Source organism: Chiloscyllium plagiosum, chromosome 42 (genome assembly GCF_004010195.1).
Source record: "Chiloscyllium plagiosum isolate BGI_BamShark_2017 chromosome 42, ASM401019v2, whole genome shotgun sequence".
Classification (NCBI taxonomy): domain Eukaryota; kingdom Metazoa; phylum Chordata; class Chondrichthyes; order Orectolobiformes; family Hemiscylliidae; genus Chiloscyllium; species Chiloscyllium plagiosum.
Genome location: NC_057751.1, coordinates 19,526,154 through 19,540,892, shown reverse-complemented (window position 1 = coordinate 19,540,892; position 14,739 = coordinate 19,526,154). Strand labels below are relative to the sequence as shown.

Below are 14,739 nucleotides of genomic sequence, written 5' to 3'. Positions count from 1 at the left end.
CATTTCAATTGTGCAGGTTAGGTGAATTAACCATGCTAAATTGTCCATAGTGTTAGGTGCATTAGTCAGAGGGAAATGGGTCTGGGTTACTCTTCAGAGAGTCGGTGTGGACTGGTTGGGCCGAAGGGCCTGTTTCCACACTGTAGGGAATTTAATCTAAATGGGCGATACGGTGACACAGTGGTTAGCACTGCTGCCTCACAGCGCCAGAAACCTAGGTTCAATTCCCGCCTCAGGCGACTGTCTATGTGGAGTTTACACATTCTCCCCGTGTCTGCGTGGGTTTCCTCTGGGTGCTCCGGTTTCCTCCTACAATCCAAAAACAAATGTGCAGGTTAGGTGAATTGGCCATGCTAAATTGCCCGTAGTGTTAGGTGAAGGGCTAAATGTAGAGGAATGGGTCTGGGTAGGTTGCTCTTCGGAGGGTCGGTGTGGACTAGCTGGGCCGAAGGGCCCGTTTCCACACTAAGTAATCTAATCTCATCTAATCAGAACAGGCAGATTTTTTCCCAAAGTACCTTTGAAAATCTTGGTGCAATCTGAGTTAGTATACGGAGAGCTTTACTCTTTATCTAACCCCATGCTGTCCCTGGGAGTGTTTGATTGGGGGGGGAACAGTGTAGAGAGCGCTTTACTCTGTATCTAATCCCATTCTGTACCTTTCCCTGGGAGAGTTTGATGACCTGGTCTCCACAGCCTTCTGTGGCAGTGAATTCCATAGATTCACCACTCTCTGGCTGAAGAAGTTTCTCTTTATCTCCATTCTAAAAGACCTTACCTTTACTCTAAAGCTATACCCTCGGTCCTAGTCTCTCCTACCAATGGAAACATCTTCCCCACATCCACTCTGTCTCGGCCATTCAGTATTCTGCATGTTTCAATTATCCTTATAAACTCCGTCGAGTATAAACCCAGAGTTCTCAAACATTCCTCATATGTTAAGCTTTTCATTCCTGGCAATATTCTCGTGAACTTCCTCTGAACCTGCTCTGGGGCCAATACACCCTTCCTGAGATATGGGGCCCAAAACTGCACACAATATTCCAGTCAAGAGTGTGGTGCTGGGAAAGAACAGCAGGTCAGGCAGCATCCGAAAAGCAGGAGAATCGATGTTTCGGGCGTAAACCCTTCATCAGGAATGAGGCTTGTGGGTTGGGATGGGAGGTGGGTGCTGAGAGATAAATGGGACAGGGTGGAGCTGGAGGGAAGGTAGCTGAGAATGCAATAAGTAGATGAAGGTGAGGAAGAAGGTGATAGGTTGGAGAAGGGGTGGAGGGGATAGATGGGAAAGGTGATGGACAGCTCAAGAGAGTGGTGTAGAGTTGGAGGCTTGAAACTGGGAATGGGGGGGGAATGAGGCAACTGTTGAAATCCACATTGATTCCATGTGGTTGCGGGGTCCCAAGGCGGAATATGAGGCGTTCCTCCTCCAGGCTTCGGGTGGTTAGTGTTTGGCGATGGAGGAGGCTCAGGACCTGCATGTACTTGATGGAATGGAAGGGGGAGTCAAAGTGTTCAGCCACAGGGTGGTCAGGCTGGTTGGTGCGGCTGTCCCAGAGATGTTCTCTGAAACGATCCACACGTTGAAGTCCTGTCTCCCCAATGTAGAGGAGACCACATCAGATGCGACAAATACAGTAGATGACATTAGTGGAGGTACAGGTAAATTTCTGTTGAATGTGAAAGGATCCTTTGGACGAAGGTGAGGGGGGTAGGTGTGGGCACAGATGTTGCACTTTCTGTGGTGGCAGGGAAGGGTGCCGGGAGTGGAATGAGGGCTGGTGGGGTCATGGATCTGACAAGGGAGTCGCAGCAGGAATGGAGTCTTTCCAAAATGCTTATAGGGGTGGGGAGGGAAATTATCTCTGGAGGTGGGGTCTGTTTGTAGCTGGTGGAAGTGGCAGAGGATGATGTGATTTTTCTAGAGGTTGGTGGGGTGGAAGGTGAGGACTTGGGGGTTCTGTCCTTGTTGTGGTTGGAAGGGTGGGGTTCAAGGGTCTTGGAGGCTGTTCAAACAAGATTCAGTTGGCTGATTCCTGATTTTGACCCATCAGGTTGAGGGCTTTAAGGAGCTGGTACAAAACAAGAGTTGAGGCCAGCCATGATTTTTTTGAATGATGGGGCAGATTTGGAGGAGTGGGAAGAGTCACAGTTCTGAGGTGATGTCAGATCTGTACCAATCACTGATTTGGACACATTTAAGTACTGTCCATAGAAAGGGCACATCAGGGATTTCAATAAAATGATGCCTGGAATAAGGAGCTTTGGTTATTAGGAAAGATCTCAGAAACCAATTTTTTAAATATATAGAACAGGGCAGCAGGAGACTTAAATAAGATGATGTTCAAATTTACGAGGGCTTTTGCTGAAACAACTCTGGAATCCATTTTCACTGGTGATTTGGTAACGAGACATGTCAATTTAAAAATCATCATCAAAAGGAGGAAGAGAGGTGAGTAGGAGCATTTAGGAGATTTTTGTTTATAACAAGATTCTCATAGGGCATTGATGTCTTAAGTGGGAACACGTTCTGATAAAGCTTTAAAAACAAAGGAAGTAGGTAAATACTTAAAAAAAGCAAACTTAAAAGGGCACGAGAAATAACTGAATAGCTTTTTAAAAGTAGACATGGTAATGTACCAAATAGCTTCCTCAGTGCTGCAAAATTCTACGACTGCTTCCTCTCTCTGAACCCTCAGTATGTTGAGGACAAGGTAGATTGGCCCACGCTGTTCTTGCAGCACCTTGAGGCATCTGCCTGATACTCTAGCACATACACTCATTCTCCTTTATCTACAGTACAAGTTAGTTCAAGAATTCCAATTAATTAGTTAAGGATCAATTAATTCTCTTTAACAAAACCATGTTGACACTGTCTGCTTGCCTTGAATTTATCCAGGTGCCTTGTTATAACATCCCTCATAATAGCTTCTAATATGTTCCCTATGACAGATATTAAACTGACTGGCCTATTGTGTCCTGCTTTTTGTCTCCCCCTTTTTTGAATATAGGAGTTACATTACCTATTTTCCAATCTAAAAGAACTTTCCCTGCATCTAATGTGGTTTGGTAAACTAAACTCAACTCATTAATAATTTCACTAGCTACTTCTTTTATGACTAAGATGAAATCTATCAATCAGGACCCTAAGACTTGTTGGAACTGCAAGTTCACAACATATTCAGCACTATTTCCCTGGTAATTGTAATATTCTTGAGTTCCTTCTTCCCCTTCAATTCCTGATTTACAACTATTTCAGGAACATTACTTGTATTCTCTCGAGTAAAGACTGATGCAAAATAACTGGTTCAATTTGTCCGCCATCTCTCCGTTCATTGATAATTTCCCAGACTCATTTTCTGTAGGACCAACACTACTTTGTTAATTATTTTCTAAATATCTGAAGAAACATTTCCTGTTTTTATATTTTTGGCTAACTTTCCCTCGTACTCAGATTTTTCCCTCCTTATTTAATCTGGTTTTTATATTCTGTCCAATCTTCTGACCTATCTTTGCACTATTAGAAGCACTTTTTCTTTGAATTTGATGCTACCTTTAACATTTTCAGTTGACTACAGGTGGCAAGTCCATCCCTTAGAATTTTTGTTATTTGTTGTAATGTATCTATTAGATTAGATTAGATTACTTAGTGTGGAAACAGGCCCTTCGGCCCAACAAGTCCACACCGCCCCGCCGAAGCGCAACCCACCCATCCCCTGCATTTACCCCTTACCTAACACTACGGGCAATTTAGCATGGCCAATTCACCTGACCTGCACATCTTTGGACTGTGGGAGGAAACCGGAGCACCCGGAGGAAACCCACACAGACACAGGGAGAACGTGCAAACTCCACACAGTCAGTCACCTGAGGCAGGAATTGAACCCGGGTCTCTGGCGCTGTGAGGCAGCAGCAGTGCTAACCACTGTGCCACCGTGCCGCCCATATTCTGCACTTTCTGGAATATCCCTGAAATGTTTGCCACAAAAGCTTGTAGGTCACTGACTGTCTTACTCACAATAATTGTGTTACAGCGATAAAGTTAGTGAGCACTGATAAACAAGAAAGGATAATAGGTAATTAGCCTGCTCGGACATGTTATGGTATCAATCTGATAGACATTAGACTTGAACTCTGGCCTGCTGGCTCAAAGCCATATTGACTCTGCCAAAGGTCCTTGAACACAGTGTTCTCAGCTATAATTTCTTTAATAGCAGCTTCTAACATCTTCCCTTTGACAGTATGACTAATATGGCATTTTTCATATTTTGGTATAGCTCAGATATACTAACATATTCTCTGTTTCTGCATAGTCACCATCTGAACAACAGTTAAAATAAAAAAGGCACTTAGCTTAATGTGATGTGGGTGGTAATTAGTACACCTGAAGACATAAAATGCTCACTTCCAAGTGAGTGTACTCAAATACACACATCAAGCTCTTACACAATAGCTTTTAACAAAGAAGCCTTCGTAGAAGGTGGGAAATTCAGTCATCTTGTTAATAAACTGCATTCAGTATGAGTCACCCACATACCAAGAGCTGCTATGGTGTTTTTTTGTGGAGGGGGATGGAGAGGCAGGAAATGAACAAATAATACAGACATAGTAAAGTGAAACAAACATCAATATGGCATGGCACTGGAGAGAAAGTGATGAGGACCACGTCAACTTAGCTACCAGCAATCTTCAAAGGGCTACTTGGGAAGAGCAGTAGAACGAATTCTGTGTGTGACAGGGATCTGAAGTTATTACAATCTTCCACTTCTCAACTAGAACAGAAAATACCTCCGGCTCAATTCCGAAACAAAACGTATTTGGTCCAATTAAGATTAATATTGCATTCCCATTTCATGTTATGCAACTTGGCAAGATACAACTAGCCAAACAAACTGATTCAGCAGATGTTTTGCTGACAATAACCCTGACCCCCACCTTCCCTAATGGAGCCCTTTAATTGTCAGCATTGTCAGAATATTGAGAGTAATGTTTGAATACTGTACTTGCCCAGAGGTATCCTTCTGCTAATATCTCCTTCAAAATACATTTCAGGTAATGTTAGGAATTTCTCAACAACCAGTCATCATGTCAGGCAGTAGTCATTTGCCTTTTTAATTGAACACTTGTTGAAGCAAGACAAAACAGAAACTGTTTCATTTCTGTTTAGATTACAAACCTCTGATGTGCTGGCATTTGCCAGAGTCACAAAGGTCTACCGTCTAAACAAAAAAATGACTATTCAGTCTATCAGGTCCGTACCTGATTGGGTGAAAGTCTGAGTAAGGACAGATCAAGTAAGGCTATGGTAGGCTTAAAATATGAAGACAGTTCACTTTGGCAAGTTACTGGAATATCATAGTAAATAACAAACCTCCAGAACAGAAGAAAATCAGTGGGTGAAACTGGATTCATACTTGGATGAATAGATGATAGTATCATCAGTCTTTGGGTCATTTCACAGAAATGGTGCTCACCCCTGTTAAAGAGCACAGACTCAATGGTAAGGCTTTCATTAGCGTGTGACAGAAAAGCAGACACCACATCAAGTGCATTTTCCTGTCCCCCACCTCATCCTATTTCCTTCATGGCCGAATGTGTAGAAGACACAGATTTTATTTTTTTTAAAAACAAGAAGAGTGCTTCAAACAAAACCTCTCACTTCAAAGTTCCAGGTAGTTCCCCCAGCCTAGATCCTCAAACATGGCACTTATTAAAAGCCAGAAACATCCTGCTATTTTGAGTGGTGTGGTCAAGCGAGGAATGTTGACTGGGAAATGGGCAGAAATCCCTTGCTCATCTTTTAAATACTTTACATCCCCAAGAGGGCAGTCAGGGATTGGTTTCTTCTGAAAGATGACACAACTGACATTTGCACCAGAAGTGTCAACCTACATTATGGCTCAAGGCTACGCTTAGTTGGAAAATTCACATAAGCAAGCTCCCACATTCAACACATGGTATGTGCAAAGACAGCTGGATTGAGGTGTAGAAATAGCAGGGAGTCTAAAATGGCATGTGTCCTGAACTAAAGGGTGATGGGATTCAGAGAGAGCTTCACTGAGAAAGTGTTGCAGACTTAACAGCAGTCTCGCAGGCAGACACACACACACAAAACAATTTCTTAAACGAAAAGGTGGTTCATGTTAAAATTCAGGAATAACCTAAGGTATACTGTTGGCATTCGATAGTAGTAAGTTACACTATAATCATTTTTTTTAATAGCTATTTTTAAATTTTCTACCTTATTATATACTTCTGGACAGGTGGGACTTGGATCCAGGCTTCCTGGCTCACAGGTAGGGACACTATCACAACACCATCAGAGCCCCAAGACTCATATCCCTTCAAGTCAGGATTGAACCAACCACCTAAGGATGCCAGTGTTAGCAGACCTCTGCTGTACCAGATGAGCCAACAGATATCCAATATTTTATGTTCTGGGTTTTCACTAATTCAACTGAAAATAATTTCAAAGTAAATTTGCTATTATGAACTCCAAGTCATAAGAGTATCAAAGCATAACAAGTAATGGCATCAGCAGCTGAGAAGTCTCAAACATTCCAGAAACAGAACCAATCAATCCTAATGACACAGTTGGCTATTATATTATATATATCTATTATAATAGACTATAGAGACCAGGAAGGAAAGAGGTTCCATTCCAACAAGGGGCAGGAAAGAAATAGGCCGAGTTAGCTTCAACCCCATCGCTATCCACACCCCCTACTGGAAACAGGGTGTAGATACCAACATCTGGGCTCACCTAGGCTGACTTTCAATGTGAAGGGAGTAGAAGGCAGTTTGACCAGTGCATTGTCAGATAGGCAATACTGCATTAACTTTGTACTGAAGGTGGTCACATTTTTCAAATGATATGTTGCATTAAGGATCCATCTGTCGAGGGTAATATGAATGTCCTTCTGTAGTTATCTTGGAAGAAAAGCTGGGGAATTCTCCTTAGTATCCTGGGCAAATACTTATCACTCAACTAACTAAAATAGATTACATGATCATTAACACATTGCTGCTTGTTGGAAGTTGCTGTGCAAAAATGAGTTGCCATTTATTTCCATTGTAACTGACTACATTTCAAGTGCAATTAATTGTTTAAAAAAACATTTCACAACTGGAGGTTGTGAAAGGTGCTCTATAAATAGAAGGTATTTCTAATTTCTTTCTAATGGGGACTTGAATGATTGGATTTTTAAGAAGTTGCTCATAGGATGTAGGTGCTACTGATCAGGTCAGCATTTATTACCCAACCCCAATTCCCTGGAGGTGGCAACTTAACCACTACATTCCATGCGGTGTAGGGACACGCACAGTGTAGCTCAGAAGAGAACAACAGGATTTTAACTCAGCGACACAAAGATATATTCACCAAGCCTCCTCAGACAGCACCTTCCAAACTCACAACCACTTCCATCCAGAAGGAGGGCAGCAGATACACGGGGACACCACCCCCTGCAAGTTCCCCTCTGAGCCACTCACCAGCCTGACGTGGAAATATATCGTTCTTTCAGTGTCACTGGGTCAAAATCCTGGAATTCCCTCCCCAAGGGCATTGTGGGTCAACCTACAGCAGGTGGACTGCAGAGGTTCAATATGGCGGCTCACACCCACCTTCAAGGGGCAACTAGGGATGGGCAATAAATACTGGGCCAGCCTGCTATGCCCATGTCCCACTAGTGAATAAAAAATTCCAAGTCAGGATGGTGTGGGGCTTGGAGGGGAACTTGCAAGCAGTAGTCACAGTCTTGACTTGTGCTTTGTAGACAGTGGATAGGCTTCAGTGAGAGAGTCCTTTGCAACAGTATTCCTGGCCTCTCACCTGATGTGTAGCCACAGTATGGATAAGACTGGTCTATTGAGTTTCTGGTCAATGATAATCCCCAGGAAGTTGAATAGTGGGTGATTCAGCAATGATAATGCTATTGAATGCCAAGGGGCAGTGGTTGGAAACTTGCTTGTTGGAAATGGTCATTGCCTGGTACTTACATAACAAATAACATTCAAGCCACTTCTCAGCCCAAACCTGGATGTTGTCCATGTCTTGCTGTATATGGACACAGACTGTTTCAAACCCACCCAGCTCTAGAGATGTATAACATCTCTGAACAGGTGGACTCGGAAAACATCCACCCTGAAAACTTCCCGCAGGGCTGCCCTGTGACTGCAATGACAGATCTCCAACAACCACAACCATCTTCCTTTTCGTTAGGTATCACTGACCAACAGACAGCTTCCCCCCCCCTCGATTCCAATTTTTCCAGGGAACTTGATGTCACAGTCAAATGCCTTGATGTCAAGTACAGTCGCCCTCACCTGAGGGGCTGGGTTCGATTAATCCTCCTTTTTGTTGACAGGACATACCGTGACAGGGAGTGTAGTGATTGGTGGTAAATCTGCAGGTTTTCTTGCCCATACCATGAGACTTCATGGGGTCTAGAGTCAATGTTGAGAGCTCCCAGATATGGTCTCAGCTCTGGTGGGTCTGTCCTGCTGGTTGGGCAGGACATATCCAGGGAGGTTGATGGTGGTGTTCGGGACATTATAAAGATAGGATTCCATGAGTATGGCTACATCAGGCTGTTACTTGACTAGTCTAAGATATCGATTTTAGCACTAACCTTATATATAGAGTTAGAATCATACATCATGGAAACAGGCCCTTCAGCCCAACTCATCCAAACCAACCAGGTTTCCTGAACTGAACTAGTTCTGAGGAAGGGCCACTTGACCTGAAATCTTAAATGGGACTTCTCTCCACAGATGCTGCCAGACCTGCTGAGCTTTTCCAGCAATTTCTGTTTTTGTTTCCCATTTATAGCATCCACAGTTCTTCCAGTTTTTATTTAGTCTCATTTGCCAGCACCCTATTCATATACCCAACCAGATGCGTTGTAAATGTTGTAATTGTACCAGCCTCCACCACTTCCTCTGGCAGCTTGTTCCACACGCGTACCACCCTGTGAGGAAAAACATTGCTCCTCAGCTCCCTTTTAAATCTTCCTCCTCTCACCTAAAACCTATGCCCTCTAGTTTTGGACTCCAATATCCTGGGGAGAAGGCCTTGGTTATTCATGCTCCGTATGATTTGATAAACCCAAAGAAAGGTCACCCCTCAGCCTCTTATGCTCCAGGGAAAAAAGTCCTAGCTTATCTAGCCTCCTCTTAGAGTTCAAACCCTCCAGTCTCAGTCACATCCTGATAAAGGTTTTCTGCACCCTTTCCACTATAATTCCCAGAATTATACACAGTACTCCAAATGTGGCCTCAATGTCTTGTACAGTTGTAACATGATGTCCCAACTCAATGCTCTGTCTGAAGGCTAGCATGCCAAATGCCTTCTTCACTACCCTGTCTACTTGTGATGCCACCTTCAAAGAACTATATGCATGCAACCCTAGGTCTCTTTTTGACAACACTCTTCAGGGCCCTCCCATTAACAGTGTAAATCTTGCCCTACTTTGTTTTATAAAAATGCAACACCTTGCATTTATCTAAATTAAACGCCCCCTTGTTTAATTCCTCAGCCCACTGGCGCAGTTGGTCAAGATCCCTTTATAATCTTGCTATAGTGGATAGTGAAGGTTATCTAAGATTTTGGTGTTATCCGCAAACTACTGACCATGCCTCCTATATTCTCATCCAAATGTTTTTATATAAATGACGAACACCAGTGGAGCCAGCACTGGTCCTTTCAACACACCATGGTCACAGACCACCAGTCTGAACAGCAACCCTCTACCTCCTCCCCGTCTCCTATCATCAAGCCAATTTTGTATCTGATTGGCCAGCCCTCCCACACGATCAAATCTTAATAACCAGTCCACCATGGGGAACTTTGTTAAAAAGGCCTTGCCAAAGTCCATGTAGACAATGTCTACTGCCCTGTCTTCATCCATCTTCTTGGTCCCCTATTCAAAAACCTCAATCAAACGGAGAGGATTTCCCATGCACAAAGCTGTGCTGACTATCCCAAATCTGTCCTTGCCTTTTGAAAAGCATGAAGGTCCTGTCTCTCAGAATCACCTCTAATAACTTACCCACCACTGACATTAGACTCACTGGTCCGTAGTTCCCTGGTCTTTCTTAACTAACAGCACAACATTAGCCACCTTCCAGTTTTCTGGTATATCATCCATGCCTATTGATGATATAAATATTTCTGCTAGCAGCCCGGCAATTTCTTCCCTGACTTCCCACATTCTGGGATACACTTGATCAGGTCCTTGGAATTTATCTATCTGTATGCTTTTTAAGATCTCCAGCACTTCCTCTTCTGTAATGTGGGCTCTTTTCAAGACATTACTCTTTTGAGTTCCTAGCCTCCACAGTATATACCGACAAAATATTCATTTAGGATCTCACCAATCCTCTGCAGTTCCACACATAGACAGCCTTGTTGAGCTTTAAGGGGCCCTATTCTCTCCCTAGTTACTCTTCATCTTCTTGTAGAATCTCTTTGGATTCTCCTTTACCCATGTTAGGAAGGAAGGCTTTGTAGGGTCAACAAAATAGGGTTCATCATGGTCATTTCCAGCACTTCAACCTGCTGGACCATCCAGCATTGACCTAATTTTGTTTGAACTTCATGGTGGTTTGATACAACAAGTGGCTTCTTGGGCCATTTCAGAGGGCAGCTAGGAGTCAATCACATTACTGTAGTCAGACCAGGTGAGGAGGACAGATTTCTTACCCTAAAGCTTCAAGAGTTCTTACGATAATGGCTTCACTGTCACCATTAGACTAGTGTTTAAATTCCAGATTTAGGAATTAAACTCAAATTTTACCACCTGCAGTCATGGAATTTATGTTCCCCAATAACCTGGGTCTCTGAATGCAGGTCCTTGGACTCCTCCATCGCCAGACCATGGCAACATGACGGTTGGAGGAAGAGCGCCTCATCTTCTGCCTGGGAACCCTCCAACCACAAGGGATGAGCTCAGATTTCTACAGTTTCCTCATTTCCCCTCCCCCCACCTTGTCTCAGTCAAATCCCTCGAACTGATGCTGCCTGACCTGCTGCGCTTTTCCAGCAACACATTTTCAGCTCTGATCTCCAGCATCTGCAGCCCTCACTTTCTCTCTCTGAATGACTGGTACAGTGACATTCCCACTTTGCTCATGTCTCCCCATTACTGTGCCCCTTCAGGATTAAAACAAGGGGGCAAGTAGAGGGATGGGAATATTTCTTCAAAGTCAATTTGATGGAAAATTAAAGACAGACATGTTGCATTTTCTAAAAGCTAAGGCTTTTATTCTCAGCTTTTATACACGCCAACATCATTCACTCTAATTCCTATGCCTTAAAACAGCAAGTGGAAATGGAAAAAAACATAACAGAAAGAGTTACGTTGCTGGTACAGAAAACAAGATACAGTCAAACTGCATTAATAATAAAGTGAAAAAGCACCTAGTTTATGACTTTTAAAGTTAAGCTCTATGAAGTTCCATTTCGGATTATAATTTCATATATACAGTGGATTTCAAAATCTGTAATACTATATCGAGAGGAAAAATAAAGAGTCAAATCAAGGAATTACTTCCATGAAGTCTAAAGAAGGCAAGTATCCCAGAAAGCAAAACTGAAACACACTAACTCATAAGAGCTAATGTAACAGCACAAATAGAAACATTTAAAGATCATGCTTTTGCATCAGACTCTGTTTATATGGAGTAAGGTAACCAAGGGAAGAGCTCATGGAGGACAGCAAGCCAAGTTTCAATCACTAAAATGTTAAAAATAGATGTCTATTCTGGATTGGATTACCTTTGGGGATGAGTAAGGATTTATACAGAATATTACCTACCCATTTAATCTCAAGGGTTTGTCTTTGTAAGGTTAGAGTGTACATGGTGTGTGAAATAAGATTAAACGGGCAGGTAGAGTTTATGGTAGAGTAGACTAGAATATACACTGTATTGGAGTAGTATTGATGAGCCATTTATAATTTCATGATCGATTTTTCCTTTTGCTCCAATTTGTGCGTAAATTACATTAACCAAATAACTTATTTATTGAATTATTACAACACAAGCAGCCTTTTGGCCCACTGTGTCTGCGGTGGTTCTCTGAAGGACTCATTTATGTAGTGCCATTTTCATAGCTCCTCCTCATAACCCCGTATATTCTTCTTTTTCAGAAAACAATTTGATTCCCTCGAGTGCCTGATGGAACCTGCCTCCCCACACACACAGGAAATACATTTCAGATCCTAACTGTTCACTGTGTGAAAAGGTTTCTCACATCGCCATTGCTCCTCTTGCTAGTTACCTTCAATCTATGCTCTCTGGTTCTCACTCCTTTCAAGCGTGGGAATGTTTTTTCTCTATTTAATCTGTCCAGGCCCCTCATGATAACGAATACATCTGCTCCTCAACCTTCTCTTCCCCAAGGAAAACCAATGCCAACCTCTCCCATCCATCTATGTTAAATCAAGTTCCTCATCCCTGGAACCAATTTGTAGAAACTGTTTCGCACTTTTCCCTAATACCATCACATCTGTCCTTAAGTGTGGCACCTAGAACTGAATGAAAAACTTCATCTTCCAAAACGTCTGCACATACACACCCAGGTCCACCTGCTCCTGCATTCCCTTCAGAACTGTATCCTTTGGTAAAACGAATGCAGCGACACCATGTAAAACAAACAAAAAAAATCACTTCACATTTCTCAGCCATTAAATTTCATCGACCACTTCTCCATCCATTCCAATTTGTCTACATCCTTTTGAAGTGCTACATTATCCTCATCTTTGTTTACAATGCTTTCAGGTTCTGTATCATGGTCACATTTGGAAATTGTGCCTTGTACCCCAAGGTCTATATCACTTATATACATCAAGACAAGCAAGGGGACCTCTTGTACAAACCTTTTTCTGGTCTGAAAAAAACTGATTTGCCACTATCGTTTCCTATCACTCAGTCAATTCTGTATCCAATATCACTCTCGTCCTCTTTATTCCATGAATTATTACTTTTGCACTGTTACAAACTAGACATTAAATGCTAGTTATCAGCGTCCAGGTACATATTTTTCTAGTCAGAGTTTTATTTTTCAACTTTCACAAAAATGCAACCACACTGATTACACCTTCTCTCCATTAACCTATGACCATCACCTGTTCACTTGGTCAATTTGGTTTCAGGCACCCCTGTCAGACCCTTCCCAACGATAACCCTCAAGCCTGTTGTGAGGCATTTTAAGTCTCTAAAAGGATCCTAACTTGTAGTGGAGCCTGTTCCAACAGGGCACTTGAAAATATTTCTAATACAGGTGTACCAATTTTAACATTGACCATTTGAATAACACTGCAAAGTGAATGTGCATTATATAATATTGCCATAATTCTACTGAAAGATCCCATTTACTACCACGGATCTTATAAAAGGTACCTTCATCCCTTAAATAGATTTCCTTAAAAACACTGGTCCTGCAAAATTTGAAATCACAAATCACTGTAAGGAGGACCCAGGTCATTGCCTCAATCTTCTGCAGACGATTTCCTTAAACGTCCCATTCTACTAACTGCTTCCCAAACTAGATTGGCAGTAAATTTAGTGCACTCAATTTTACTTGATTAACTTTTAAAAATACACAGGGTAATGCGAAACTTTGGATTTTTGATTAATTGCAAACACTACTATATTCTTTCAATATTTACTTTGAAAAACTGCTTATTTGCGCTACAATGTAATTGTCAATAGATGGGGAACTATTCCAGGCTAGGAAAAATTGCAATGCTTTGAACTGTCTTGTTAATTTCAATCAAGTACTACATTTTCACTTTGTTGTGTTATCTGCACTACTTAATTCAATTTTTTTTGCACAAACATAAGTACTATTATGCAGATTTGATCGATCTTATAAAACACATCAGCTTGTGTTAGCTACTTGACCACAAAATTAACAGATCTCAAGCTCTCAGCCTGCAACAACTTCTCAATACATTGAGTCAATTTTCAGTTTTACAAACTTGTTTACTCCCCTCTGGACTAAATTCTGCTGACATCTAACAGAATCCATTAATATATTGGATTTAAGCAGATTTGACTCGACCAAGTTTCCTATACTAACAAAAATTTATGTTCAATTTCATTTCCATTTTAAATATCCAAGGTGCCCATGCTTTGCTTCAGCCATGAACAAAATTGTCTGCCCTCTACTCAGCATCTCCACACAAAAATCCTGTTGAAATGGAGAAGGTGGCATTAACATTCCTATGACCCCAGGCACCACAAGAGGTAGATACTTTCCTCAGTGGGAAAGAGAAGAAAATTGTCTATTAACATTGGTTAAATTGGGTTTGCTCTTATTTTGCAGTTTGTACAGGAAAATGCAATAAAAAAAGGTGAACAGAAATCTTAATTCAGAGTTCACAACTGACAAAATTAATCCCTTTTGTGACAAACAGCCACCTGGATAACTTGGCATTTGAGAATCCTCGTTCTGAAACTCACAGGCATTTTAAAACTCAGTTGAATTCATTAGAGACATATCCACTGTATTCAGGAGTGCATTCAGCTCAAACTCCGAGGGCACCGGAATGTTTTCCACACTGGGGGGCAGAGAAGGAAGAAAAGAAAAGTCAGGATTGACATTACTGTTTCTAAAAGTGTAGTCATGTCGTAAAAGTTTCAATTAATTTTTTCACTGATTCCAATTATATGTTGTATTTACTATTGAGATTAATATTCTAGCTTTACTAAGCTATATAAAGTTATTGAATCATA

At 41.8% G+C, this 14,739-nt stretch overlaps 1 protein-coding gene across 6 annotated transcripts in view; it reads right to left on the bottom strand.

The window, feature by feature from the left end:
• Positions 1-268: 268 nt before the first annotated feature.
• Positions 269-14,739, bottom strand: part of LOC122543209 (signal transducer and activator of transcription 5B-like) — a 128,131-nt gene continuing 113,660 nt past the window's right edge. For 4 of the 6 annotated variants that reach the window (XM_043681675.1, XM_043681674.1, XM_043681680.1 and 1 more), the window contains exon 21: positions 11,240-14,564. In XM_043681675.1, coding sequence (XP_043537610.1) covers positions 14,474-14,564 — 91 coding nt within the window. In that variant the 3' untranslated portion in view covers positions 11,240-14,473. Of the gene's footprint in view, positions 310-5,379; positions 5,477-11,239; positions 14,565-14,739 lie in introns of those variants that run through there. The other 2 variants (XM_043681677.1, XM_043681679.1) reach the window with 2 other exon arrangements.